Source organism: Anoplophora glabripennis, unplaced genomic scaffold (genome assembly GCF_000390285.2).
Source record: "Anoplophora glabripennis isolate ALB-LARVAE unplaced genomic scaffold, Agla_2.0 scaffold312, whole genome shotgun sequence".
In the NCBI taxonomy this organism is placed as follows: Eukaryota; Metazoa; Arthropoda; class Insecta; order Coleoptera; family Cerambycidae; genus Anoplophora; species Anoplophora glabripennis.
Window position 1 is genome coordinate 518,008 of NW_019416409.1, and position 27,298 is coordinate 545,305.

General features: G+C 35.7%; 3 protein-coding genes across 4 annotated transcripts in view; 2 read left to right on the top strand and 1 right to left on the bottom strand.

Moving 5' to 3' along the window:
* The window catches only part of LOC108910640 (cytochrome P450 9e2), a 22,983-nt gene extending 15,797 nt beyond the window's left edge, over positions 1-7,186 (top strand). The window contains exons 2-7 of the mRNA XM_018715323.1: positions 1,944-2,152; positions 2,585-2,748; positions 2,830-3,152; positions 3,553-3,745; positions 6,318-6,563; positions 6,636-7,186. Of these exons, the coding sequence (XP_018570839.1) occupies positions 1,950-2,152; positions 2,585-2,748; positions 2,830-3,152; positions 3,553-3,745; positions 6,318-6,563; positions 6,636-7,072 (1,566 nt within the window). The 5' untranslated portion in view covers positions 1,944-1,949 and the 3' untranslated portion in view covers positions 7,073-7,186. The remainder of the gene's footprint in view (positions 1-1,943; positions 2,153-2,584; positions 2,749-2,829; positions 3,153-3,552; positions 3,746-6,317; positions 6,564-6,635) is intronic.
* Positions 7,187-9,408: 2,222 nt separating this feature from the next.
* LOC108910633 (sesquipedalian-1) lies at positions 9,409-11,103 on the top strand. Its single transcript, XM_018715313.1, has 4 exons — positions 9,409-9,725; positions 9,775-9,963; positions 10,238-10,378; positions 10,764-11,103. Exons 1-4 carry the CDS (start codon positions 9,521-9,523, stop codon positions 10,934-10,936), a joined length of 708 nt encoding a protein of 235 aa, XP_018570829.1. The 5' UTR covers positions 9,409-9,520; the 3' UTR covers positions 10,937-11,103.
* A 1,851-nt stretch (positions 11,104-12,954) lies between these two features.
* LOC108910632 (peroxidase-like) overlaps positions 12,955-27,298 on the bottom strand; it is a 53,810-nt gene continuing 39,466 nt past the window's right edge. For both annotated transcript variants that reach the window (XM_018715311.1, XM_018715312.1), the window contains exons 5-11: positions 26,035-26,231; positions 21,443-21,638; positions 20,602-20,947; positions 19,641-19,797; positions 18,298-18,468; positions 14,883-15,184; positions 12,955-13,709 (exon numbers count right to left, since the gene is read on the bottom strand). In XM_018715311.1, coding sequence (XP_018570827.1) covers positions 13,601-13,709; positions 14,883-15,184; positions 18,298-18,468; positions 19,641-19,797; positions 20,602-20,947; positions 21,443-21,638; positions 26,035-26,231 — 1,478 coding nt within the window. In that variant the 3' untranslated portion in view covers positions 12,955-13,600. The remainder of the gene's footprint in view (positions 13,710-14,882; positions 15,185-18,297; positions 18,469-19,640; positions 19,798-20,601; positions 20,948-21,442; positions 21,639-26,034; positions 26,232-27,298) is intronic.

Sequence of the window (27,298 nt, forward strand, 5' to 3'; positions counted from 1 at the left end):
ATTTTATCCACGACTATTGTATAATGTACCCATTATACGTCTGTTTGCTCGACCTTAATAATACCCATTAATCACGGCAGTGATTAATGAGTCATTAATCACTACTGTCAGATGCTTCCTTAATTTAGCTATAATATTATATTGTTCTGCTACAAACAATCCGTTTTTAAAATTTTATCGTGTAAACCACTAAATATTTTCAATTCAGTGCTGTACATTTAAAAAAAAAATTAAAAAAGTGAATTTTCCTAGACCGGATTCGAACCCGGGACCCGCGGTTGGAAGGGAAAGAGCATCTACACTGAGCCATCAGCGACTTCATTTGTGCGAGTCGTATATCTGTTTCTTAACATACCATGTTTTTCGAAACATTTCAAAAAAAACTTCAACAAAAATATTTAGTAGTCGTGGATAAAGTATAGTATTCTACTCCCGTATAATGGGTATTATTCACTCGGTGATTTAGGCCACTCGCCTGCGGCTCGTGGCCGTAAACTTCACCTCGTGAATAATACCCATCATTATACGCTCGTTGAATAATATACTATTATTTACAAACATCCGAAATTTATGAAAGTGTTTTAATTCTTAAAGTTTTCTTATAAAATACCTGTAATAAAAATTATAGACATATAATATTGCTAGTGACGACCACAACTTCAAGGTTACATCTAAAATAAATCTATTTGCTATTCTAGATTAAATATTGACAAATACCTACATACCTACCTTCCATAAAATAACAGTTTTGCGCGATCAAAGAATTTCATCAAGTTGACGAATTTGTTGAAGATATTGCAAGAGTATTTCCAGACCAATTTTTTATTGTAATTAGTGTATTAAGTTCATAAACAATTTCAAGAGAATCGAGTCCAATTTAAATCATGTTTAATGATTTTTATCAAAAAGACGGTTGGCATAATATCTTCAAATTAAAATATAACCAGAATTCAATCTAACATTGTTGAAAAATTAGGGCCAGTCCTAATCTTTGAGGGAGTTTTCTCTTGTTGGTCGTGTTTTCTTGAGATGCCAAATAGCTTTTTAAAATAATATATTCGGAAATCGTTCGGAAATGTGCACTTTTTCAACCAAATTTCAGGACTCCTAAATACCATATTAAACCGGAAAATTAACTTTGCCGTATCGTTTTTTTTATCTATATTTTCTACAGTAAATACTCATAAATACACGCTGGTAAACTAACTCACATAAAAAATGCATTGTTTAATAAATATAACATTTACTGTTTCGTTTGTCGCAAATTTTTTTTATTATCCTTTGATCCTAAATCATCTACATCACGACGACATGCACCACCGGCAACACTAAAAATTAAAGCTACCTAAAAAGGAAAAAGTAATATTTCGATATTTTAAAATTTTCAAATCTAAACGTATCTACCTTATTCATAAAATACATTCGACAAAACATTTGACTTCTTTGGTTTATAATTGTCACCTGGCCGTTTCAAGAAAACACGCAATTGCAAATATTTTGATGTATGTCTTCGTTTGTACTGTTACTCTCAATATGGAGTAATTTGACCATAACTTAGATACCTTCGACTTTGTAGATAAATCAGAAAAGTACGCAATCATAACTTGAAACGTTTGTATAGTAGGATCATATTCGATGCAAAGTAATAAATCATTGTCTGTCAAGGGAACCAATGAAGTACGCCTTTAAGGGTTTTACGGTTTTACAAATTGAATAATTTCTTTATACATTATGAAGGGACGAGGGGATCAGTTCAGGTCTGGCACCCTTGTTCCTACAAAAATTCCTTTATTCTCATAAACTATTTATTGTAAATGTAATTTATTATAAATCCACTGTTCATTTTAAATATTTTTAAAATATATTTAAGCACAATTGAGTAAATAAAAAAAATTACCGTAGGTTTTAAATTCAATCTACAAATCTGGCATTAACATTTACAGGTCAAAATGTTGATGTTGATACTCTTATTGGTTGCGGCGGTATTCCTCTTTTATTATTTTATGGTAAAACCATTAGATTATTGGAAAGACAGGGGAGTTAAGCAAGGGAATCCGATGTGGATAGCTGGTGATAACTGGGGCAACCTCTCAAGAACGGAAACTACTGCCGGAATGGTACAACGCGTTTACAACCAATGTCCAGGGGTCAGGTAAGAAAAAAAAATCACACACATAGTCCATCCATCTGAACGATGCCAGGACCATACGGAATAATGCCATAGAATAGTAAAAATCAGTAAGAACCTACAATTGGATTACACGCCTAAAATTATAGTGAATTTTTTTTTATTGACCGAATTGAAAAATAGTAATATTAATTCATAGCAGAATTTAATTTAAAATTGGTTTTTACTCTTGTTAAATTTCAAAAACCTTTGTGGTTTTCAGGAAAAACGGTATTACCGGACACAAGATTTTAATAATAGAAAATAATCAAAAAGTCAGTTGTTTCCAATATCAATTTTAACTTTTTGCATTAGGTTCTTAAAACGTAACATTTTAGAAAATTTTACCCATGTTGCTTTACTCTTTACTCTAATATCATGTACAAATCTTGAAACTTGTAGATTATGTTTTTGTAGATATTCAGGTATGTACCAGTTCCTCGTGCCTGCTCTGGTAATCAGAGACCCAGATTTGATAAAACAATTAACGGTTAAGGATTTCGACCACTTCACCGATCACAAGAGTATCTTTCCTGATACCACTGATCCCTTATGGACTAAGAATTTGCTCTTTCTCAAAGGTAAACCATTGCTCTTATGCACCATAACGACCTTCGTCATCAAAAGCACAAAAAAACTGTAACTTTCTAATTAATTTTCAGGTCAAAAGTGGCGTGACATGAGAACAATTCTCAGTCCATCATTCACCACCAGCAAAATAAAGACTATGTTCGTTCTAATATCGGAATGCGCTGAGAACTTTGTTCAGCACTTCCTGGAAAAGAAGGAAGACGTCGTGACGGTAGAATTTAAAGATATTTTTACTCGTTTCACAAATGACGTGATAGCGTCTACCGCTTTTGGAATCCAAGTAGATTCCTTGGCCCAGCCAAACAATACTTTCTATCTGCTGGGTAAGGAAGCTACTAACTTAGGCAGCTTTATCAATATTTTCGCTTATCTGGTATTTCCAAGGCTTTGTAATGTAAGTATAAAAAGACGGAAGAATAGTTTCTTGGAAAACTGTCATAAAATGTTCCTAAATCCTAAATTCCTAAATGCCGAAAAGAAACTGTAACTAACTGAATTCTTCTGGTTCTAGTTGATCCAGTTTTTGATCAATAGATGCCTCAATCTTTTCAAAGAACTTAGCACATATACGATTGATAAGGTCTTCAATATCCTCTTTCCCCTTCTTACGTCTTCTAACCCATTGTCTCGGTAGAAATAATTTCCATTCTTTATAATAAAAGACAAACTAGTACAAGGATTGCCATGGGCAATACAGATAATACACACAGCATTGGCCAGAGGTCCAGAAGAGATTATTGTTTGATAACTGACAACTAACACGGAAGTCTACACATATTTGATCATTTTTTCAGTTACTGAACATACAGATATTCTCGAATGAAGTGAGGACGTTCTTCCAAAAAATTGTGAAGGATACAATTAAAACGAGAGAAGAGAAAAACATCGTTCGACCAGACATGATCAATCTACTATTGGAGGCGAGAAAAGGAGTTCAAAAACAGGAGGAAAATGGTGTGATCGACACTGCCAAAGAAAGTGATTTAAGTAAGTGTACTGACTATGAAATGCAAAAGTATACATATACAGAACGACGAGAACAAAAAACTTACGACCACACCTGCAAATAATCACACTAAATGTGACCTATTTAATATAATGTAAACAGTTGATTAAGTGAGGTGAAGCAGGGTCAGCCTAAGTTTCGCGTAATAATTCTTGGTTAATTTTCTGGTTCACATGAGACTTTAGACACTATACAACGTGGTAAAAAAGTTCTGCATAAAATTCATATTTTCGTTAAACAATTTTTTTTTCGAAAAAAGGTGAGACCCGTCGATTTTTATTTGATCCAGGGCACCTTGTTATGTGGAAAAATTTTTTTTTCGATAATCCACTTACGGCAGCGATTAAGTAATTTTTTTTTTAAATGACAACGCATATTTTTTCCGTTCGAAATTGATGACAGTGATAATTATCTAAACAACGGTGTGAAAATTTCGATGTCTTACATAACAATTTTTTTTAGAAAAATGCACCTTAAGTTCTTATAAGTGATAATTGTCTACTTACACTATTAATGGCTCCGAAAAGGACAAAGTTGACAAAATTACATTTCAAACGAGTAAAATTACACTAATGTTTGTGTAAGTCTAGCGAAATTGTTCGAATTGCCCACCCTGTACCATTTGGCATTGTCCTAAGCGTGTGTAAACGCCGTCTACACTTCGTTCAAGCATTCCCGGGTCGATTTGATTTATTTCAAAACGAATACGGTTTTTAAGTTCTTCCAAATCACCTGGTCTGTTTGTGTACACACGCGATTTCAAATAGCCCCACAAAAAAAAGTCTAGAGGTGTTAAATCAGGCGAACGCGGAGGCCACTCGATTGTTCCGCGTCGCCCGATCCACCGGCCAGTAAACGTGTTATTCAAGTACTCCCGTACTTGCACTCCATAATGGGGCGGTGCACCATCCTGCTGAAACCAAATTCTTTCCTCAGGAATATCAGGATCCTCGTTGTTCGGGAATAACTCTGCTAAGCTTGGGACCAAATCGAACCGCAGGAAATCCAAATAGCGAGCAGCAGTTAAATTTTCCTCGAAAAAATACGGGCCTAAAATACGACGCCCTATTATTCCCGCCCAAACGTTCACCTTTCGGGGGTGCTGATGATCTACTTCTTGCACCCAGTGCGGGTTTTCCTGAGACCAATACCGGCAGTTATGTCGATGCACCGATCCATTAAGATAAAAAGTAGCCTCGTCAGAAAAAATTATGTTCTTGAGGAAGTCGGGGTCTCCGTTACATCGATGCATTAAATCTTCACAAAAGTGGAGACGGCGGTCTGGGTCGTCCTCAGTCAATGCATGTATCAAGTGACCCTTATAGGGGTGAAATTTCTCTTTTTTGAGAAAGTTCACCACAGTTACATGTGAAATATCATTGTTCAATGCAATCGACCTTGTACTAGAATGAGGGTTGTCCTGGAGCTCCACCAGGATATTCAATCTAGTTTCATCATCTACTCTAGGACGACCCGCACGAGGAGCATCTTTCACACTACCAGTTTCCTCAAACCTTGCCAGTACCCTACTAACCGTAGATTGCGTAATTGGTGGTCTGTCAGGGTACGTTGCATTAAATAATTGGCAAGCTTCTTGATGGGTTCGTAACTTATCGCCGAAACCAATCATCCTCAAAATATCAATTCTTTCGCGTTCACTAAGTTTTGCCATTTCGAATTAAACGATTTCACCAAAGAATGTTAAATCGGTACTGATTTTTAGTCTTCAATATTTCAGGTAATCTACTCCTTTCAAGTAAACATTTCTTTGGATCTTTTTTTTTTAGGAATTTATCGGCAAACTCGAAGACAAAAAGTCGACCTTAATTTGCTACATACTATTTGGATTTTGTGCGGTTGAACTTGGTTCTAAATTTTGCAGTTTAATCAGGATCCTGACAATATCTGATGAATAATTCCGCAAATATTACATAACACCAGTTGCAACTTAAGTTATCTGAAATGCTTTCTGCCGAATAAATTTTTTTCTAAGGCATTTGATCCGTAAACAGCAAATTATTGCATTCAAGAACTTAAGGTGCATTTTTCTAAAAAAAATTGTTATGTAAGACATCGAAATTTTCACACCGTTGTTTAGATAATTATCACTGTCATCAATTTCGAACGAAAAAAATATGCGTTGTCATTTAAAAAAAAATTATGTCATCGCTGCCGTAAGTGGATTATCGAAAAAAAAATTTTTCCACATAACAAGGTGCCCTGGATCAAATAAAAATCGACGGGTCTCACCGTTTTTCGAAAAAAAAATTGTTTAAGAAAAATATGAATTTTATGCAGAACTTTTTTACCACGCTGTATATTGCTTAATGGTTTCATGTCCTTTATTACATCTTTAAAGGGACACATTTCAGAAACACCATGGACACTAACAGTATTTATATCTACAATACTGACCATACACGATATAAAAGAGCGCATAGTACAAGAATGGTGCTATAAATACAACTGTGCATAATAATATTATTTGTAGAATATAATAAGAGTAAACATACAACTTTGTTGTAAAATAATAATTCAGAGCATTTATTTTAACAAAAGCAACTAAACCACCCACAGAAATAACAGATGTGGACATCGCAGCGCAAGCTATGATATTCTTTTTCGCCGGTTTTGAGAGTGTATCGACACTCTTGTGTTTTTTGGCCTATGAATTAGCTACCAATCCAGATATCCAGGACAGGTTAAGAGAGGAGGTTAGGTCTACCCTAGAAAAATGTGAAGGTAAACTCACGTATGAAGATATTCTCGAGATGACATATATGGATATGGTTATCTCAGGTTGGTATCACTGAAATTGCAAGACACGTTTTATCTTTTTGAAATTATAAATATATTCTGTCGGCGTTACAGAAACTCTAAGAAAATGGCCCTCTACCATAGCTACAGACAGGGTTTGTACAAAACCTTACACTATAGAACCAACTAGACCTGACGAGAAACCTGTATACCTGGAAAAAGGCTCTTTAATTATGCTACCCATATACGGCATACACCACGACCCCAAGTATTTTCCAAATCCAGAGCGTTTCGACCCAGAGAGATTCAGTGATGAGAATAAGGACGGCATCGAACCCTACACCTACTTGCCGTTTGGTGTGGGTCCTCGTAACTGCATTGGTTCTAGGTTTGCTTTACTGGAAACAAAAACTCTAATCTTGCACGTTCTAAAGAATTTTGAATTAGTTCCAGTTGAAAAAAGTAGAATTCCTGTTCAGATATGTAAGAAGCAATTTAATATGTCCGCTGAAGGTGGTTTTTGGTTCGGACTGAAACGTATCAGGGAATAAAAAAACTATGGCGGTTGGAAATTAAAATAAAATTATATAATTATATTTCCATTGTAACATTTGTATAGGAATAATGCTTGGCAATAATACCAAAATCAAAATCTCCTACCTTAATCCTGCATATTATACCAAATTTCTGCTATTGTTTAATGTAAAACAACATTATCAAATAAAAAAAACTTTAATTAAAAAAATGGTGTCATCTACGTTCTCATATAATGTCCCAAAGTCACTAAAGAACTAAAGAAGGAAGTTGCCTAACTGTTGATTCACTCACGCCACTTCCATTCGTTCATAAACTGATGAATGACGTCATTGGTATTACAAATCAAACTGCGTCAATTTCAGTTTTGATTTGCATTTTTGGAGTTTTCCTGTGTCATTGGAGTTTTTGTTCCCGTTTTTTTACGGTTAAATCATGTCATTTAAGTACTATCGAGCTCGCAAACTTTTATCTTAAACTATATCGGGTTATAAGTTATATAGGTGGATATTTGTAAAAGTAACGTAAAGTGGAAAAAAGAAACTGTCGAATTTTTAATCCTGATTCCTGATAATAAAAGAATTTACAATAAGCGTTTTTGTAAAAAGATTTAGAAGATACCTATATGCCGTGCGAGGATTTATCGTTAGATATTTGTCTGGATACGAAAATAATAATTATGTACACATAATATGCAGTATAATATTTTACATAAGACTTTGTTCTGAACAATCTAATCTAGAAATCAAGTTACTCAACGGACTTTAGTGTGTATGGTTTGTTGAGAGATGGCGCAGTGATATGGATTTGGATTTTATATATTTTGTTATATAAGGAGAAAATTATAAAAATTAAATTAGTTCCAGACATTATGTTTCGCCTACAGTACAATGGAGAAAAAGAATTGGTAATATGTGTAGGATTCCGTATCGAAATTATAAACTAAATGCTAAAGCTAAAGACCACAGACCACCTAGACTGGCTTATAGAGCGACTTTGGTGAAAACACTTCGGAGCCTGATTTGGTGCCCAGCGCTCAGTCGTCTCCTAGCATTTGACGTGTACGCATCGCTGTGATTTCGATAATTAGACGTTTTATCATGTGCAAGTGTATTGTAAAACATTGTATAAATACATGTGATCGAGTTGGTGAAGAGAAGCGAAAAGTTTCCTTCTTTAAGTAAGTAAAAAAAAGGAATATGTAAAAGGTAAATATGTACGCCATTTTTCGGTTAACGTCACAAGTTTCCAAGATTAGCTTTATAATTTTGTTTGCCCACATAGTGTAGTGATTAACGTGATATTGTAATTAAAATAGTGAATGAATTACTGTAAAATATTTTTAGTAATTATTTACTTTATGTGAGACTCAAGTTTTTATGAAATTTTACCAATTCCCGTCATTTCGATGTAGCTGAAAATTAATAAAATATTTTTTTCAATTGAAAAAATTGCAAACAAAACTAATATTTCTAATTCATGTTCAATACCCTGGAAAATAGTCTAAGAGCCAGTGGTCGGCAACCTAAAGGTAAATTATAAAACCTGAAATTTTGCCCAGAGAGTCTCTTATATGTGTCACTCACAAGGCGGGGTCTCGCTAAGCCCAGCAAGGTGGACCTTCGTTACACTCAGGTGTGCCAGGTATAAAAATTTCACCAATTTTAAAAGTATTTTATAAAGGCTGCCGTTTGAAAATTTGAAAATATATATTTATTTTTAATTAAAAATAACAATGGCAGACGAATATCGAGCTTCCTAGGTCATGGCAGACAATTTAAACATTGATAAAAATTATAATTTTTAAAAGTATTTTATTATATCTGATCTTTTGATATGTTGTTTATTGTACTATTAAAAGCTTATATTTACCTCGGCAGACGTTTTCTCCGTGGATAATATCTTGGCAGACATCAAAACCTTACCTACTACCTGACCGTTCTCATATACAGTACACACTCCATCTCCATATATTTTGGATGCAGTTGATTACAGTATTATGCTTATTATTTAGAGGAAAATAAATATATTTAAATTATTTTGTAGTTTTATTTAATATGACACTAAAATATACTATTTTCTGAATTACAAACTTAAAATTGAATATTTGCCATAAGATGCAATATAATATTTAATATGTAATAAAAATATTACTTAATCCGGATCTGCTTAAAGGTGCGCGCGATCAGATTGCCTTCCACACTACACTTCCCCGGATTTTGCATTCACTGCTACCCGTGCATTGGAATTAGATACGGCCAGTCTAGGTGGTCTGTGCTAAAGACCTACATAGTTTATTTTCAATCCAATAGATGGAGCCATGCGACACAGCTGATCCGATTTTCTGATTTTGACAATTTTGACGTTTGTGTTGATATTTTTGACATCAATAATAAAAGTACATAATTATTTAATATATTATTATGTCATTTTATCACACTATTTAAGCGTCAACTATTCTCAAAATGAAAATAAACGAGAAAAACTTGTGTGCTTTCGCAGTGTCTGCCACACCCGTAGATAAGGAAGGTTATTTAAATAAAAGGGGAGAAGTAAACAAAAACTTCCAGAGGCGATATTTTGTGTTAAAAGGAAATTTACTGTTTTATTTCGATAAGAAAGGTGATAAAGAACCTGTGGGGGTAATAATTTTAGAAGGTTGTTCGATAGGTAAGTTACATTAATTTATTGGGGTACATACTGATCATTTAATATATAGAACTAGCTGAGGATGATGAGCAGTTCAGCTTTAAAGTCGAATTTCATGGGACAAACAATAGAAGTTATATACTTGGAGCAGAGTCACAAGAGTCTATGGAACAGTGGATGAAAGCTTTAGCTTGTGCGGGATACGATTATATGAAACTGATGGTTGCTGAACTGCAGCGGCAGTTAGATGATATCGAAGGTACAATAAAATGAATATTTACCCAATATTTAAACAAAAACAAGTGCATGATATCTGTAGTAAGATAAGGAGTAGGTAGTAATCTATAATTTGTTTAATGATAATTGTTCTTATTGATGAGAAATCATGTGTAAACATTGCTCTCCTAAAAATTGTGACACTGATAGATGATGTGAGATCAATGAATTCAATGTGTGCCTAAAAATATTGACGAATATGACATCTGATGATAACGAATATGAAGTTGGCCAAAGTAAATTTTTCATATCTCTAGAAACACCGCTACCACTGCCCCTGGCACAAGGTGTAAATTCTCCAGTTCCTCCGCCTAGGACAAGGCATAACCCTTTCAACAAGCCCGATAACAACCCACACCAAAGATCGCACAGCATGAGGTCGACAAGTTCTAATTCAAGTAAGTACGACTAGTGTTTAAAGACGATTGTCTTCTTTCCTAGTGTGAAGAAATACTGTTTGGCGGATCATTTTGGTAAAAAATGTAAATATATGAATATTATATAATTAAATTGTAAATTTGTAATACCATTCAAAACGGTTGGGAAGTACTAGATAAAAATATGCATCAATGACATCGATTGGGGGAAGTACCTACCAACATTTTTATCAAATAATCGGTTGTTTATCTAAATCATGTTTTACTTATGCTTTTATACGCTTTATTTTTCACTTGAATTAAGCTTATTGGTGATAAAAAAGTGGATTACAGCAAAACTTTTGTAGGCAATGATATGTTTTCTTGTTCTATTTTCTCTTGTTAAATTTCTGTTTTTCTTGTGGAGGTCGATTGGAGGATACTCGACTTGTCGAAAATAACGCATCGGCAAAGGTGAGTATTACATTTCGAGAACTACACAATTCGTATGGAAGGCCCATATTGAAAGACTTCAACTTTTGGAAACATGAACAGAGAGAGAAGGTAGATAACAGCACCGATAATTTAATCACTTTTTAAGTGAGAGTTTCATTACCGTTGATGTTTTTTGGTAATTTTTTTTTAACTAATCCTTACCTAATGTATTTATTTATTACCTGTTTGTTTAATCGCTGATTTGTAGTCTGACTACAAGTGTAACCAATGACTGAAACTATGTTATAAACAAATAAACTGTTTTTCAGAAATGTGTGTATTATTGCAAAATGCGCGTACACAATTTTGATATATCAATGCGCTAAGCGTTTTTCACTTTTGCTTTTGAAATATGTTTCTACGAATTGTTTTATATTTTTAGGCGCTACGATTCTTTACATTTACTTGCTCGAAAGTTTATATAAGAAACAAAAAATACATATTTTTGTTCTTATCTTTTTTTTTGTCGTAATATCATCGTACCCAAATTAAAAACTTCATTTTGGCATTTAATTCCAAGAAAAATGAAACATGTGTTTCGTTTAGTGTCTTTTAGGCAGTTATACGGGCCATTACATCTAATAAATCTTAGATTCGATTATGCTTTCCAAATTAATAACTAAAACTTGTACTGTCTTTTTTTATAATTTAATTTTTATGTACCGTTAGGTATAAGAGGCTGATAATGAATAATTTCAATTATTTTGGCAGAAATATTTGTAGCCAAGTGAAGAAATTGAATATATGGTCACATACATTGCAAAAACAGAGTAATATATTTAAACAAAAAGAAATTGATAATTGTAGATGAAGTGACAGGAAAAATAATAAAATAAGGTGCCGACAAAGTAAAATATGTTGCACTTTTCACTGATAAACGTACATATTTGGGGGAAACCACTACAGAAGCCATGTTAACGATGTAAGTAAGATCTGCTTTTCGTCTGCAATTGAATGATGCTGATAAATTTATTTAATGTGGTTAAATTATTTAAAATTTCTTAGTGGCGCCACTGACTGCGTACGCAAATATCAAACTCCAATAATCGAATCAGTTCAACTAAGAAAATAGTACTTATCTATTTGAACTGCAGAAAACTGTCAATAGTGTCAATTTCTCATGAATTTAAAGAAATTGCGGCACGAGTTGTTGGCGAAGTAAAGGCCTCAATTCAAACGAGTGAATAATTGAAAAATTCACCTTTCTGCAAAGTTGCACATGCACACATGGCTTTGATATAATCACTAATCAGCTAGATCACGTCTGCTTTGTAATACAGGGATGTGGTGTGTGTAGCAGGCGATGGCCTAAAGTAGGCTTCAAACTTCAAACATTTGAAAACTTTTCTGCAAACTCAGTTCCCTAACCTCAAAATTTTTCGATTGTGTTCGGTAGGTTGTCGTGTCGGTCGTATTGCATGTTATGTCGTGTTTGTGTTGTGTAAATTGTAAATGTATTATTTATTTATTGATGAAATACGGCCTGTGGCTGTGGTTTATTACATTTTAGTGTAATGCGTGATTTATGTGGCGTAATGAACTTGAAAATTGAAATATTTCTATCAAAGATGAAAGCCGATTCCGATAACCTGAACAGAACCTGGTGCAGAGATCGCATAAGATACAAAACATGAAATCTAGCGGTAAGTGCAAAATGCGTATAGATATAAGTATAACGGGGTATAGGTAACTAAATTGTTTTCATGTCATCTAGCAATTATTGCTAAATGTGTCGTGGCATAATTATAGTAGGTACCTATATCAAATGTTTGAAATAATGATAATAACAATGATCTTGAATGAAATAGATAATAAAATAACTGGATATACAGGATAATGTTGCTTATGAAATCAATGATGAGCGATATTGTTGACAAGGCCTCAAATGTTTCTTTTTTGTAAGGGCTACTATATTTTCGTTAAGTTTAGAATATCTTTTATTTCGAAAATTAGTCTTACAATTAGTGAAATCTGCCCCGAAAGTTTAGCCAATCATTTTTATTGCATTTTTGGTTAAATTTTATAGAATTTCAATTTCGTTTTCGCCACTATCCATTTGAAGAAGTTTGTTCAAAAAATTAAATCAAGGAAGTAAAAACACATTTACTTCAATTTACATATTTTTATTGTGTAATAAAAATACCTTGTAGGTAAAGTTAAATGCTACATTCTAATAAACTAAAGATCTAAGTATGTATTTATAATTTACTACAAAACGGAATTTACCAAAAAAAAATTTTTCTTCTACAAGCAAATAATACGATATGACCTGAACTAAAATATTTCTTTGGTTTAAAACAATTTCTCTTAATATCAGTGCACAACTAACTTATCAAATTCATTTCCACGACGATATTGTTTTTCCTGAGATAAGCTTGACAGATACATTTCATTAATAATAATAATAAATACTTATATACAGGGCGTTGCGGTGATATGACAAATTTTAATTTTTAAGTAGGTAAGTACTCTTATTTTTTTCATTTATTTTGATGAACAAACCCTTAAAATGAGTTGTAATATCGCCAATACAGCCTGTATATACCTTTTCTTTCATAACTTACAACATGGAAACTCTTTCTCTGTTTTAATCTATTTACGTATATATGTATAAATAATTAAATAATAAATTTCATATAAAAAAGTTAAAAAAATTAGTTGAACTAGCTAACGGACTACAAATTTACAGTTATGCTTCACTCTAGCGTCCGCACCAGTTTTCTATCTGGCACCGTAAGTTATTCATTACGAAAAATTAAATTAACAACACTATTTTTTGAAATACAAATTGGTGGGTATGCTGCCAAAACTGCCCGGTGTATCTTTCCATAACGACAAGTCCAAATCTGGTAGCTGTTCACATGGAACAATGTTGTTACTGAAAAAAAAAAAATGTTTTATGATGTCAATTCAACTGCTAATAGTCGAGGAAATAAAGCACCAAAAACGGCCTTACCTCCGAAATCTGTGCAGTAAGATGGATTGTGATGCAGCTTTTTGCATTCGATTCGTTAGACCGTCCAGAAAGTATGTGATCAGTGAGAAATGAAAATTGCATTGGTGCATAAGAAAAATGCATTTTTAAAATTGCATCTCGGATAGTTGAAAAATGAAAAATTTATAACTAAAATATTGACGGAAATGAGTTCAATTTTGCTACTCGGGGGTTTTTGGGGTCGCTGAACACGAATATCACGACGGCAACGGTCTCCGAGGTACCTTGTGCCCAGGGTGGCCGGTTTCCACGTCGCCTCCTGGAGTTTTGTGGAAATTCCTTATAAATTTAGCCGAAACTCGTTACTTCGGGGTTTTTGAGGTCGCGCAACACGAATACCACGACGGTAACGGTCCTGGGCACTAGGTACTTGGGAGACTGTTGCCGTCGTGATATTCGTGTTCAGCAACCTCAGAAACCCCAAGGTAACCAACCAGTTTCGGCTAAGTTTATCACGAATTTCCACAAACTCCAGGAGACGACGTGGAAACCGGCCACCCTGGGCACTAGGTACCTCGAAGACTGTTGCCGTCGTGATATTCGTGTTCAGCGACCCCAAAAACCCTCGAGTAGCAAAATTGAACTCATTTCCGTCAATATTTTCCGAGTTATAAATTTTTCATATTTTAACTCTTCGAGATGCAATTTTAAAGATGCATTTTTCTTATGCACCGATGCAATTTTAATTTCTCATTGATCACATAGGGTCACCAACTTTCTGGACGCTCCAACAAATCGAATGCAAAAAACCGCATCATGATCCATCTTACTGCACAGATTTCGGACATTCAACTTTAACTTTTACAGTATGTTTCCCGTTTCCCTATACACCTACAGCCGCTATATTTGGAGTCAGAGAAAATTTTGATAAGTACCAAAGTTTTGTATTAGATGAAACAAATGAACATCGCAGTGATGTAAAAATAAACAGACCTCTTCAGTCGTAATCAGTTCGATCACGTCAGTTTTGTAGTACCGGTCTGTCAAATCAGCCAAACGATAATGAAATTTGAATTAATTTAAATCAAGTAAATACGGACTATGCTGAAAACTTACTCGGCTGACACTTTTTCGAATCCACGAGGTTGCATCGACCGTATGTTACGGCCGTTGTTGCACAGCAGCCTCGAAATGCTGGATTTGCGTATCTCGAAGAGTTGCTCCAGGGTGAATCCCGTCTCGGAGGGGTTCTCGTACCAATACCTGTCCCCGACGCGAGTCCTATAGAACTGTTCCCTCAGGATGCAGAGGAACGTCGGGCCCACTAACGTGCCAGGTACGTGCTGTTCTAGCGACCCTCCAACTGTCAAGTCTACGTCGTCGGGGCACTCGTAGAGAGCGGCTAGTCTTTGGACGTTCTGTAATGGAAATTGTAATCAAGGGAAATCATTGAAGTTTGATATTATTTTTAAATTGATTGTGAGTTTTTTTTGTCTTATATTTTTTGTTTACTTTTTGAGAAAAAATAAATAAAATTCGTTTAGCCGCTCGTCCCTGGAAAAGTAGACTTAATTTCATTAATAAAATTAAGTACCTAATAAAAAATGCCAAAAAATTGTATTTTTACTTACTCAATTTAAAAATAATGTCACTTATAATAAAAAAGCAGTGGCTCGCATCAAATTAAGCCCTTATTCATTACTAAAATCTTATCAAAATCGGACAAGTAGTTTTTGCGAAAGCTGAAAAAATTTTTTTGACAACTTTACCACCCTCTCAATCTCAAAAATGAAGCTTTAAAACATCAAGTTCATATGACCTTTTATTTTTGCAAGTTCTATCGCCTATTTTTCTAAATTTATTTTTCCGATTAAACCCTGAAACACCCTGTACAACATCAGTAAACGCAGACGTATCATACGAGTAACATATTACAAAGTGGTTCCGAAACTATAATTTATAATACTTATAATTCTTTGCCACTCTCAGTTCTCATATAGCGAATAAACTATCTAGATAATTAGGGAAAGATCACGAAATAGTAATGAATCTATAGTACGATCATATTCGACGCAAAGTAATAAATAGAGAGCGGACAATGTGTGTCTTTAACCCGAAGAATAGGTCAAATTTTGGTAGAGATGTGTACGCGTTCAAAAATGTATTGTGTATAAACTATGCAAAATATAATTATTATGTATAGCAAATATATCGTATTATCCTCGCGAAGATTTGTACTCTTTATTTAAAATCCATAAATCATGTGAACAGGTTAAATAACGAGAAAATAATTCAGTTAATTTAGTTCTAAAGAAATGAAATGACACTCGCGCCCATCTCTAGTCTATCCGTCGACATCGGTTGCGTTTTTCGAATTCCTATTGGTCAGAATTCAAACTGCAGCCCTGTTATGAATGGAGCGTGAGTTGGACTATTCTATCATGTGCGTCGCCTGAGGGTATTCGTTACATTGACTCCTAATTTCCTATTAAAAGAATGACACTATTTTTAACCGAACTTCATTCAATAAATATGTAGTATACAATTTCTGATTTTCTAAATATTTTATAACGCTTAAAAATGTATGTACCGTGGAATTTTCGTGAATTATCACGTAAATTCCCGATGCATATCCGACACGCCACTGCGTCATGGATAATGTATCTATAATATAATCATTTCTTCAGATTAACAATTTTAGCATTTTTAAATTACATGTTGATCACGATCACGATTATTATCTATTTTAATAAAAGAAGATAAATAGTTGTGACCGCAGATTTGTTTTTTTTTTTATAAGTAGCTTTAAATGCTGATAAATTTAATAGAATTAGATTCACAGATTTTAGACACAGATTTTAGGTTTGTTTAATATTAGGTTTTTCTCTACCTCATAATAAATAATATATTTACCTGTTAAATCAATATCTGTTTCATAAAAAACATTTAAGAACCTATAAGAAATTGACAGATATCGATTTAACCGACTATTAAATTTACTCGATAATTGAAAAAAACGGCTCTAAGTAGATATGAAATAATAACGGTATTTAATCATCGTATAAAAGAATATAAAAAGTATTAAATAATATTTTAAAAAATTCGTTCGTTTTTTACGTCATTTTAAAGGTATTATTGTTGTTTTACATTGACAATTTATTGATCAATTAATTCATGAAGTCGCTTCATCAAGAAATTGGACAAGTGTAATGCACCAAATCTGCTGTCAAATAACTACATGAATTTATTCATCAAGTTCTTGACGAATTAGAGCATGTTCTAATTTTCGTCAATTTCTTCGTGAAGTTCAGAAGTACCAACCCAACAGATTTCCAGCCTCAGATCAGTCATGAGGTTTTGTTATTGGAATATGTAAGTAATTGTGTGGCGTCGTGCTAGTTTTGCATTGTTTTTACTGATTTGTTACTTACAAAAACTAATATTTATATAATATGTGTCAGAACGGTACCGCTGTTGTATCACTACAATTATGAGTGGAAAGGTGACATTTTTAAAATTTATTTGCTTCTTTGATTCATTGGTAGAACTGATTCATACGTCAAAAAACTTGACAAAGTCTGTAGCAGTGTAAAACCACAATGTTTACCAATAAATTCGTGAATTAATTCATGAAGAACTTCGTCAATTTATTCATGAATAAATTGTCAATGTAAAACAATTTTTAGAGAAAACTAAAGCAATTTTTGAAACTTCTGAACATGTTTCTGAAAATTTAAAAATACGTGAAAGTTCTTTAAATCGCTTTAGGGATTTTTTTTTAAAATATGGCTAAGTAGCCTTAATAGGCATCTCTTAAAACTCAGTATCTCACATTTCATCAACGTACAGAATGCACTAATAATTGCTAAAAGTGATTGACAACCTCTGTAGTGGTTCTCGACTTACACACTATATAGGTGAATAGTAGTGGCAGTAAATAGCGTCGTTCGCGTACCGTTTTTTGTAGTAAACAGAAAAACTGCTAGTTCAAAGTGTTATTATCAGTTCAACTTTAGTTTTCATTATGCATACATGTCTTTTATTGTTTAAAGTTTCAAGCAAATATATTAGTGAACAAATGTTTAAGTGAAGTCATCTGTTTCTCGAATTCCTATCTTTAACTTTACCAATCGAGTATCGGCTGAGTCAGCGGTTCCAAAAATGTTTCCTCATATTATTGTGTAAGTAATCCACTTTTAGTACCTCATTTTATTTGCTCTTCAAATATCCTCCCCAAATTTGTAAACATCCTATATTACTTAATATTACTATTTCGTTTTGATATATTGTTAAAATTAAAACCCCATTTCCAAATAAACCCTCTTTAATGATTCAAGGAGCTGCGATAATTGAAGGAAATCTAAACAATCGGTGGTTGTATGTGTTAGAGGGCGGTGCAAAAACCTTCAGTAAGGGTTGCAATGTTCGGGAAGCATTCATTGTGCGACAAAAAGAAAAACAAAGGTCACAATGCTTAGTGCAACCTTGATTGGTGCAGATGCCTTACGTATAAAAAATCACGTTTACTTACATCAGAATTAATAACGTCTAAGAAGTCATTGAAGTATGTGGCTCTTGGTAGGCCACAGTACTCTCTATAATCGTTATAGGAAGCTAGACCATGGTCCCTGTTCCTCTGAACGTCCAGTGCTTTCAAATCGGAGCCAAATTGTTGCTGAGCTCTAAACAGGAAATGCGTAATCTGAAACAATATAATACAATTTTACTCAATGTACCTATTTCTATTAATGTTGAAACTTTTCATTGTTTGCCAATGGGTTCCATAGTTTTTTCAACTACATGTTATAGTTGTTACGATGTCAATTGGAACCTGTATATCTTAAAGCACATGACCGTATGCACTTCTCCTGAAATTTCTTCTTATGCTTTGACCATGATGTGTCTCGTAATTTATACTCGAATAACAATTCGGCGAGTCCGGTATTGGTAAACTAGTCTGCCTGATGTAGATTGACGGTGGCGCGCTGGTCATCCAAGCAAACCTGTATTGGTCCACTAGGTCGTAAATATTTTTTTGTATGGTACACGGGTTCACTTAGCTTTGCCAGTGCAGTGCAGAGTATTGCTTGGCGGGGTATGTTGTTGATATAATACGTATTATTATTTATTAGTTACCAGTAAAATAGTTATTAAAATAAATGTTATATGTAATTATCTAGTAATTTAGCGTGGCTCTCTGGAGACTGAAGCGGAGGATAATGAAATAACTCGGGAAAATCCCCAAATAGTGGAACCGGTCGAAAAGTCAACGTATTATATTAAATATATATGAATGTTTGAAAATTGAAAATAGTGAACAATGTGATAAAAAGTTAGCAAACGTATTAACGGATTAACTAAGATATCAAAAGCGACAATTTATCGCGTAATTACAGAAGGATTGATCACAGTACAAAGAGGAAACGGAAAAATATAAAATTAAAGAAAATTGACGATTTTACTAGATGTAATGCGGCGCACAATTTATAATATGTATAAAGAAAATAAAGTTCCTACTTTAAACATAATTCGAGATAAATTAAGCGATTATCCTGATTATAATTATAAATCTTTAGATATTTTACGACATGCTTTATTACAATGCAATTTTAAACATGAAAAACTTGACAATCATATGGTAATTATATGGTAATATAGCTCAGAATATAATATATATCTAGACCAGACAGGGCTAAATTTTTCTGGACGTCTATGGATTCCGTAGAATTTATGAGTTTTATGTTTTTATGCAATTCCAATTGAGATCGTAACAACTGTACTTTCTGGTATTAAATATATTATGTTAGAGATACATTTGCTTAACTTTGATAAACTTTTACTATTTATTCTTCTTTATCTATATTTTTTTCTTACCTCGCTGTCGTGGAACTGATCAGCAGCGTGTTGACATTGGGTGTTGAGACCGCGTGCTAAGTCGTCGAAATTGTCGCCTTCTTCCAGGATCTGAGGCCTGTTTAACCAATCGCTGAGGCGTAAGGTTCCTCTTGTACCTCTGCCTTCAGTAATCAGACTAAAAAAATATATGTTTCATTTATCTCTTCTTTATATGTTTCGAACAACCAATTTCTGAATGCTCAGTTTACATATTCCAATGAAGTAAACAATGATCAAGCATGACACATGCGTAACTGCGAAATTATTGGTGGAAACGGATCGAAGGCAATCACCACCAAAGGACGATCATCGATGGATACAGAATCGGACAGCACGTGGTATAATAGTTTTCATTTTGTGAGTGTTATTCGATATAACAGTTTTCGTTTTGTGCGTATTCGCAGTTTAATTTTGCTGCGGTTTATGTAGTTTTGAATTAAATTAAAATGTGTAGCAACGATTTAATTAATGAAAGAGTTGGCGCAAATCCTTGAATGTGTTATTGAAATTGTTTTATTTATTACTATTTTAACATACTTTTCTAAAGATATATCCAGTTTGTTTACTTCTTTGGAATATGTAAAATAATCGTAGTCACTGAATAATATAGAAGCAAAATGGACTAATCCTCCTGTAACATCAATCCGCCATCTTTTTAAAAGTACATTTGTTTGTTTACACCTAAATAATTTTAAAAAATTCAACTATACCTAATGTGGCGGAGCATTCGCCAAAAGCATTTGGATTACTTGAATAATACTATAATGAATTGGCTTTTGCAAAGTATACATTTATAAGATTGCAATTTTTTCACGAAGTTTTCGTTCCGTTTCAAGTTTCGTGCTTTGGGTACTGTCAAAAATATGGCCTGAATGTCGCAGAACTTGATTCCATCAAAACAAAAGCGATCACGCTTCTGTATACCGTAGTTTTTACTCACTGCAAATTTCCAATGATGAGTGTGTGGAAATATCTGAAGGCAGCCGTGGCGTGTTCGTTCAAGACTGTGGGATCGACGGTGTCGTCGTAATCGTTGACGTATCCATTGGTGTGCCAGATGATTCCTGATTGCACCAAGTTGTCTTCTCCGAGGAAAATAGGCAGCCATTCGTAATAAGTGATCTGCTGGTGCTGAGCGATGTTGATCTTCCTGGCCTCTTGGAAGATGGTTTCGTCGTCCCAGTGGGGATTCAGCTGGCCCAGTATCCCGGCCAGTCGGTTGTGTTCCCTAAGGAAGACAATCTGGAGGAGAGTCAGTTGAGGATTTTGGTTCGCTCGGGCATCGCCTGAAAGGAGAATATATATTTTTTCATAGGTTATCCTGCAGAAGCAGCTCCTTCATGAATACTACAGAGTTGCAGAACCACCGAAATTTTAACAGGAACAGACAACTAAATCAATTTTTTTTTATCAAAATTCGGTGTAGTGAATATAAAATCATTATTACTTTTATTATTTTAATAGTTCAGTCGAATAACTAATGTCCAGCGGAAACCCAAACTATACTAATACTACAGTAACCATCGAATGGACGGAAGAGATACTGGAATAAGCCGGAAAAATCCGGAATAAGCCGAAGCTCGATCGGGTTCGCTTTGAATACCGCCAAAAATCCGAGAAATAGCTGCATTTGAAGCAGCTCGCCACAGCCGTTTAGAGATTTATTCATTAAAATATCCCAAAAAATAATTTTATTTCGAATTTCTTCATCTGTTCAGTTTTTTCCAATTTTTTGCGTCAGTCAATCTCTTTTTACGACGTTCTGTAGTCAAATATCTTACCAGTTTGGTAACATGCGTCCTGCGCCCTCTGAAGGTTACAAATTCCGGAAGCATTGTTCGAACGGGGTGGCCACTGTTGATTCTGCCTTATATCAACCCTGAGGTATCCCCCTTGAAATTGCCTTAACTGTTGATTTACTTCTGCCGTATTACCATAGACGAGGGATAGATCCAGGAAATGGTTAACCACAGTCAACTAAAAAACAGTTTATCATAAACTTAAGGGTTACTATTTTGAGTACTAATTGAATTATATCTTTTGGTAGTCTTTTTTTCTGGTTTATGTCTTTGAATGAAAGTAATTAGCATCCCTTGGTTTTATTTATCTCGGAACTTTTTTCTACGCTAGCTAATTCCAACAAGAAATATCTTTTAAATACTACATTTCATTTAGAAACTTTTTTCACTCTTCTCATTTTTTCGTGTACTTAATAGTTTACGAGCAAAAAAATAATTTATTTTTCCTTACAATAAGTATAACGTTTTTAGTAACTATTATACTAATTATATTGTTATTAACTTGTAATAAAATTCAAATTTCTAAGTTTCACCGTTTTCGCCAAAAAAAAAGGCTAATTTTTTCGGTCATTTTGAGATTCGAATATTTATCAGGAGGGGGCTCAAATCGAAAAAATGTATTGAACCACCTCCCACCTCCTTAAAATATTTGCACATCATTATGAAACACCCTGTATATTATACAGGGTCGCTCATATGTATGGAAACGGTCGATTATCTCCTAAAGTAATATGAATTTTGTTTAGAATTTGGAGAAGAATTGAAATATGGAATAATATTCAGGGTGTTCCATTAAAGAAACAGCAACTTTTGTTTCATCAAGGCTTTTTGACTTATCATGTATACTTTATTTTTCTTTATTGTAATAGATTTTTAAAAAAACCTAAAACGTTTGTAACTTATAATTTTTCGATAGCTACCTTACTTTAGGAAATAATCGACCGTTTCCATACATATCAGTGACATACTATACTATAGTTGTTACGATATTAATTGGAACCTGGGAATCTTAAAGCACAGGACCGTCCGCACTTCTCTTGAAATTTCTTCCTATGCTTTAGCCACGATGTGTCTCGTAATTTATACTCGAATAGTCATTCGGCGAGTCCGGTATTGGTAGACCAGTCCGCCTGATGTAGGATCGACGGCGCGCGGCGGCGCGCTGGTCGTCAAAGAAGGAGGTTCACTGACTGGGAGCGTTTCCGAACAGTAATGCAAGGAAACATGGCGCTCCCAGTCATCGAAACCACCCATGATCTGGAGGCGGCAATCCTCTCCCTTGAGACTGACATTAAAAACGCCCTGACTCAGACTACGACGGAGACTATTGTCCCCCGACTGACAAACCCCCGGGGCACCCTCCCCGATGACATAAAAAACTTAATACGTGACAGACGACGTGCGAAACGGCTTGCCACCCGCACCCGCCCCCCCCCGACACAGACATGACTTAAACGTACTTAACAGACGGGTGAAGGCGGCTCTGGATGAACTGGCCCAGGATAACTGGGCTAGGCACCTGGAGTCGCTGGATCCACAAGACAACAGCCTCTGGAAAACGCAGAGGGCCCTGCGACAGACCGCTCGCCGTAAAATTCCTCCAATCCACGGTAGCGTGGGGGTGGTTTACACGAACCAGGAAAAGGCCGAGGCTTTCGCCGATAGCCTGGAACTGCAGTGTAGACTGCCTCAGCTGCCCGACGAAGACGAGGAATTCGAGTTAGTGGCTGAGCGCGCGGCCCGACGCGTCGACAGAGAGCCAGACAATGACATAATCCCCCCCGCAACACCTGACGAACTAAGACTGATAATACGCAGACTTAAAAACAGAAAAGCCCCCGGACCCGACAATATACATAACACGACACTTAAACGACTACCACACAAGGGCCTCATGGCCCTACTAAACATAACAAACGCGACACTCAGACTAAGACACTTCCCTACCCGCTGGAAAACAGCAAACATAATCCTTATCCCAAAACCCAACAAAGATCACACCATCCCATCCAACTACCGGCCCATTAGCCTGCTCCCGGCTATGAGCAAAGTGGTAGAAAAAATTATCCTAACCCGTCTAAGAACCCACTCCCAAGAACTGCAAGTCATTCCAGACGAGCAGTTCGCCTTCCGACCCAATCACTCCACTGAACTCCAAATCCTTCGCCTTACCGAGCACATCACGGCGGCCTTCAACAGGGGACAGTACAATGGTGCTGTCTTCCTGGACGTCGCAAAGGCCTTCGATACGGTTTGGCATGAAGGCCTACTGATGAAAATGCTCACCAACCAATATCCCATATCCTTTACCAAACTCATAAAATCCTACCTACACCACCGAAAATTCCGCATCCAAATCCAAGATTCCCTTTCCACCACCCGTCCCATGGAGGCCGGTGTCCCCCAGGGCACCGTCCTGTCCCCACACCTATACACCATTTACAACTCCGACATCCCACATCCCCCCAACACCAACATATACTTATACGCCGACGACCTGACAATCACATCCCAATCCGTAGATCCTAGATATTCCGTCTACCTCCTCCAAAGCTCCTTAGACCAACTTGAAACCTGGTGCAACAGGTGGAAAGTCAAAATTAATCCCAACAAAAGTTCGGCTATCCTTTTTACCAAACGAAAAATCCCACAAAACCTTGACAGACTGACACTATCCCAGGAACCCATCTCCTGGAATCGACAAACACGATACCTGGGCGTGACGATGGACCAGCGTCTCACGTGGAAACCGCACATCGTGGAGACGGTGGCGCGAGCGAAGACCACCAGGGCTAGGCTCTATCCCTTACTCAAAGGTGGAAACACCCTCAGTTTAAGGAATAAGCGAACGCTTATCAAGGTGGTACTTCAACCGCAGCTAACCTACGCCTCCACGGCGTGGGGTCACGCGGCAAAAAGCCACTTAAAGTCATTACAGGCTGTGGAAAACATAGCCCTCCGCACGGCCACCGACGCGCCCTGGTACGTAAGAAACACTGACATATTACGAGACTTACAATACACAAACGCTACACAGACAATAAGACAAAACGCGGAGAAACGATTTGACGTAGCCGCTAGACATGACAATCCCCTCCTCAGGCAAGCCGTTGACTACGTACCCGACGTGACCGACAAACACAAAAGACCTAGACACCAACTTTTTGACCCTGGGTGACCACCCCAATGACCCCCCCCTGCCCGCTAACCTTTTCTGTTTCAGAGACAGCCAGGATCAAGAAACGAAGACAACGACACACACACACACACATACACACCCCCCATACCCTCCTTAACCCTCCCCTCCCGCGCTAGCCTAAGGGCCACCTTAGCAAAGCGCATCCCAGGCTGCATAGCCGCACTACCCTACCCAACCATACCACACATAAACATGACACTACCCCCGGGGTTTACACAGACGAGCCGGCGAAGCAAGAAGAGCGCCAGAAGAAAGGGCCCTAGCCGGCGGGGCCCAGCCAGGACAAAAGGAGGTCCCACAAAGCGCCTACACCGGCCGCATTTGCGGTCGGGGTAGACGACGCTGTCCAGGCCTACACGAGATGAGGCAGGATAAAGAGGGATAATCCCCCTCGATCCCAAATCATTGAGGCCAATTTCTAGCCATAGAATAATGGCGCGCGGTCGTCAAAGCAAACCTGTATTGGTCCACTAGGTCGTAAATAATTTCTTGCATGGTATTCTATAATTAGTTTGGTGTCAAACGCGGTTCACTTGGGCTTTGTCAGTGCCATGGAGAGTAGTGTTTGGTGTGGTATATTTATACGTATTCTTAATTAATAGTTTATATTTGTTCATATCGTAACCAGTAAAGGGTAATAGTTATTAAAATAAATATTATATGTAATTATCTAGTAATTCAGCATGGCTTTCTGGAGACCCTTTGAAACGGAAAATAACGAAATAACCTGGGAAAATCCCCAAATAATCGAGCCTGTTTTTGTCCAAAGCGTCGAAACAAACTTTTTTACAAAACAAAGATTTACACGTACCAAGTCAACATATTATTTTAAATATTGTATATGAATGTTTGAAAAGAGAAAATATTGAACAATGTGATAAAGAAAATAGGAAACGGATTAGCGAATTAACTAATTAAATAAGGACTCGTTATTAATCACGGTACAACGAAAAAATACAAAATTAAAGAATATTGACGATTTTACAGGAGATGTAATACGGCGCATAATTTATATGTATAAAGTTCCTACTTTAAACATGATTCGAGATAAATGAAGCGATAATCCTGATTATCATTATAAATCTTTAGATACTTTACGACATGTTTTATTACAATGCGGTTTTAAACATAAAAAAACTTGACAATCGTATGGTAATTGTGGAATCACGACGTATAGTTGGACTTCGGGAAGCTTATTTACAAAAAAATCGAAAATATCGTCAACTAAATAGGAATATAGCTCGGAATATAGTAATTCTAGACGACACAACATTTTTCTGGAGTTTATGAGTTAAATGTTTTTATGCGGTTCCAACTGATATCGTAACGACTATACCAGGACGTTATTTTATGCCTACATTTTCTATCAGCCTACCTGTTCTGCGGGTTGAGACCCCCCAACACAGCTACGGTCCCGATCCGTGATAGTCCTGACAAAATTCATACACCTGATATTATTGGGGGAGTGGATGGGGTCGTCTGTTGGCACCATTATCGGGAAGCAATGTTCCGGGATATTAGCCAGTTCCAACAGCTGGCCGTCGTCCGAGCAACATCTCGTCTGATGTGGTTCTAATTACAAAAAAAAATTAAATGCATTAATGCAAATGTCAAACGAGAAACTATGATTTATGTGAAGTTAAAATGCATTAGTTGTGTAGTGAAAGCCGTGAGTCCACTTTTTTTTTTTGTTACATAAGATCTTGTGGCATTGTAGCACATTTATAATAGTATCTTCTTGCCGCAGGCTTGTTTCGCTTGTTTTTTTTTTATGGAACTTTATACTTTTAACTATTAAGGTCATGCCAAATTTTGAGTAGTTTTAGTTGCCGACATTTATTTACAAATTGATCAATGTTGGTGTAAAAGATATTTAGCGTATTATTAAGCCTAACCAAAAGTTTCACGCTGAAAAAAACGGACAAATTGGAGTAGGAAACATACAGGGTGATTCAGAACTTATCCAAAAAAAAAATTCTGGATGTACAGGGGACCCTTACAAATACAATTTTGTAAAGAAAAATTCAAAAAGGGCAGTTCGAAAATGATTTAAAAATACACTTCTGCACGACGCTGGAAACTGGTCCACTGTAAAACCTGACCTCGTACAATGCGACCGGCATGGCGGTGTGATAAAAACAGTCAAAAACTTTCGCAAAGAAAGAAATATATAAATAGAATTTTATAGCACCTATTTTGTATCGGCAAATTCAACTGCTTTTGCCTTTATTAATTAATAAAATTAATTTGTGCTTTTAAAAAATAAAATCATTTGACATACCCGATGTTACAACAACAATTGTTCAAAATTATCCACCAATGTGTAAAAGCATTTGGGTCCGTCTTACTCAGTTTCTACGAACTAACACAAATGTTGTCTTGCTTCACCATAACACAAATGCTTCGCCATAAATTAAAACGATATCCATCAACTCCGGGTTGCTATACACACAAACCATTTTTGATACTAACTACTAAAAAACTATTGTAAACACCACAGATAACAGATAAACACTATCGTAGCGACGATTGCAAAAGCGGATTTCAGTATTCGGAGTCGCTGAGGCCACGTGGCTCTCCAGGCGTATTGTGAATGACGCTAGAGACTACAGTTGTCCAGCTATGTAGTGGTTGAATGT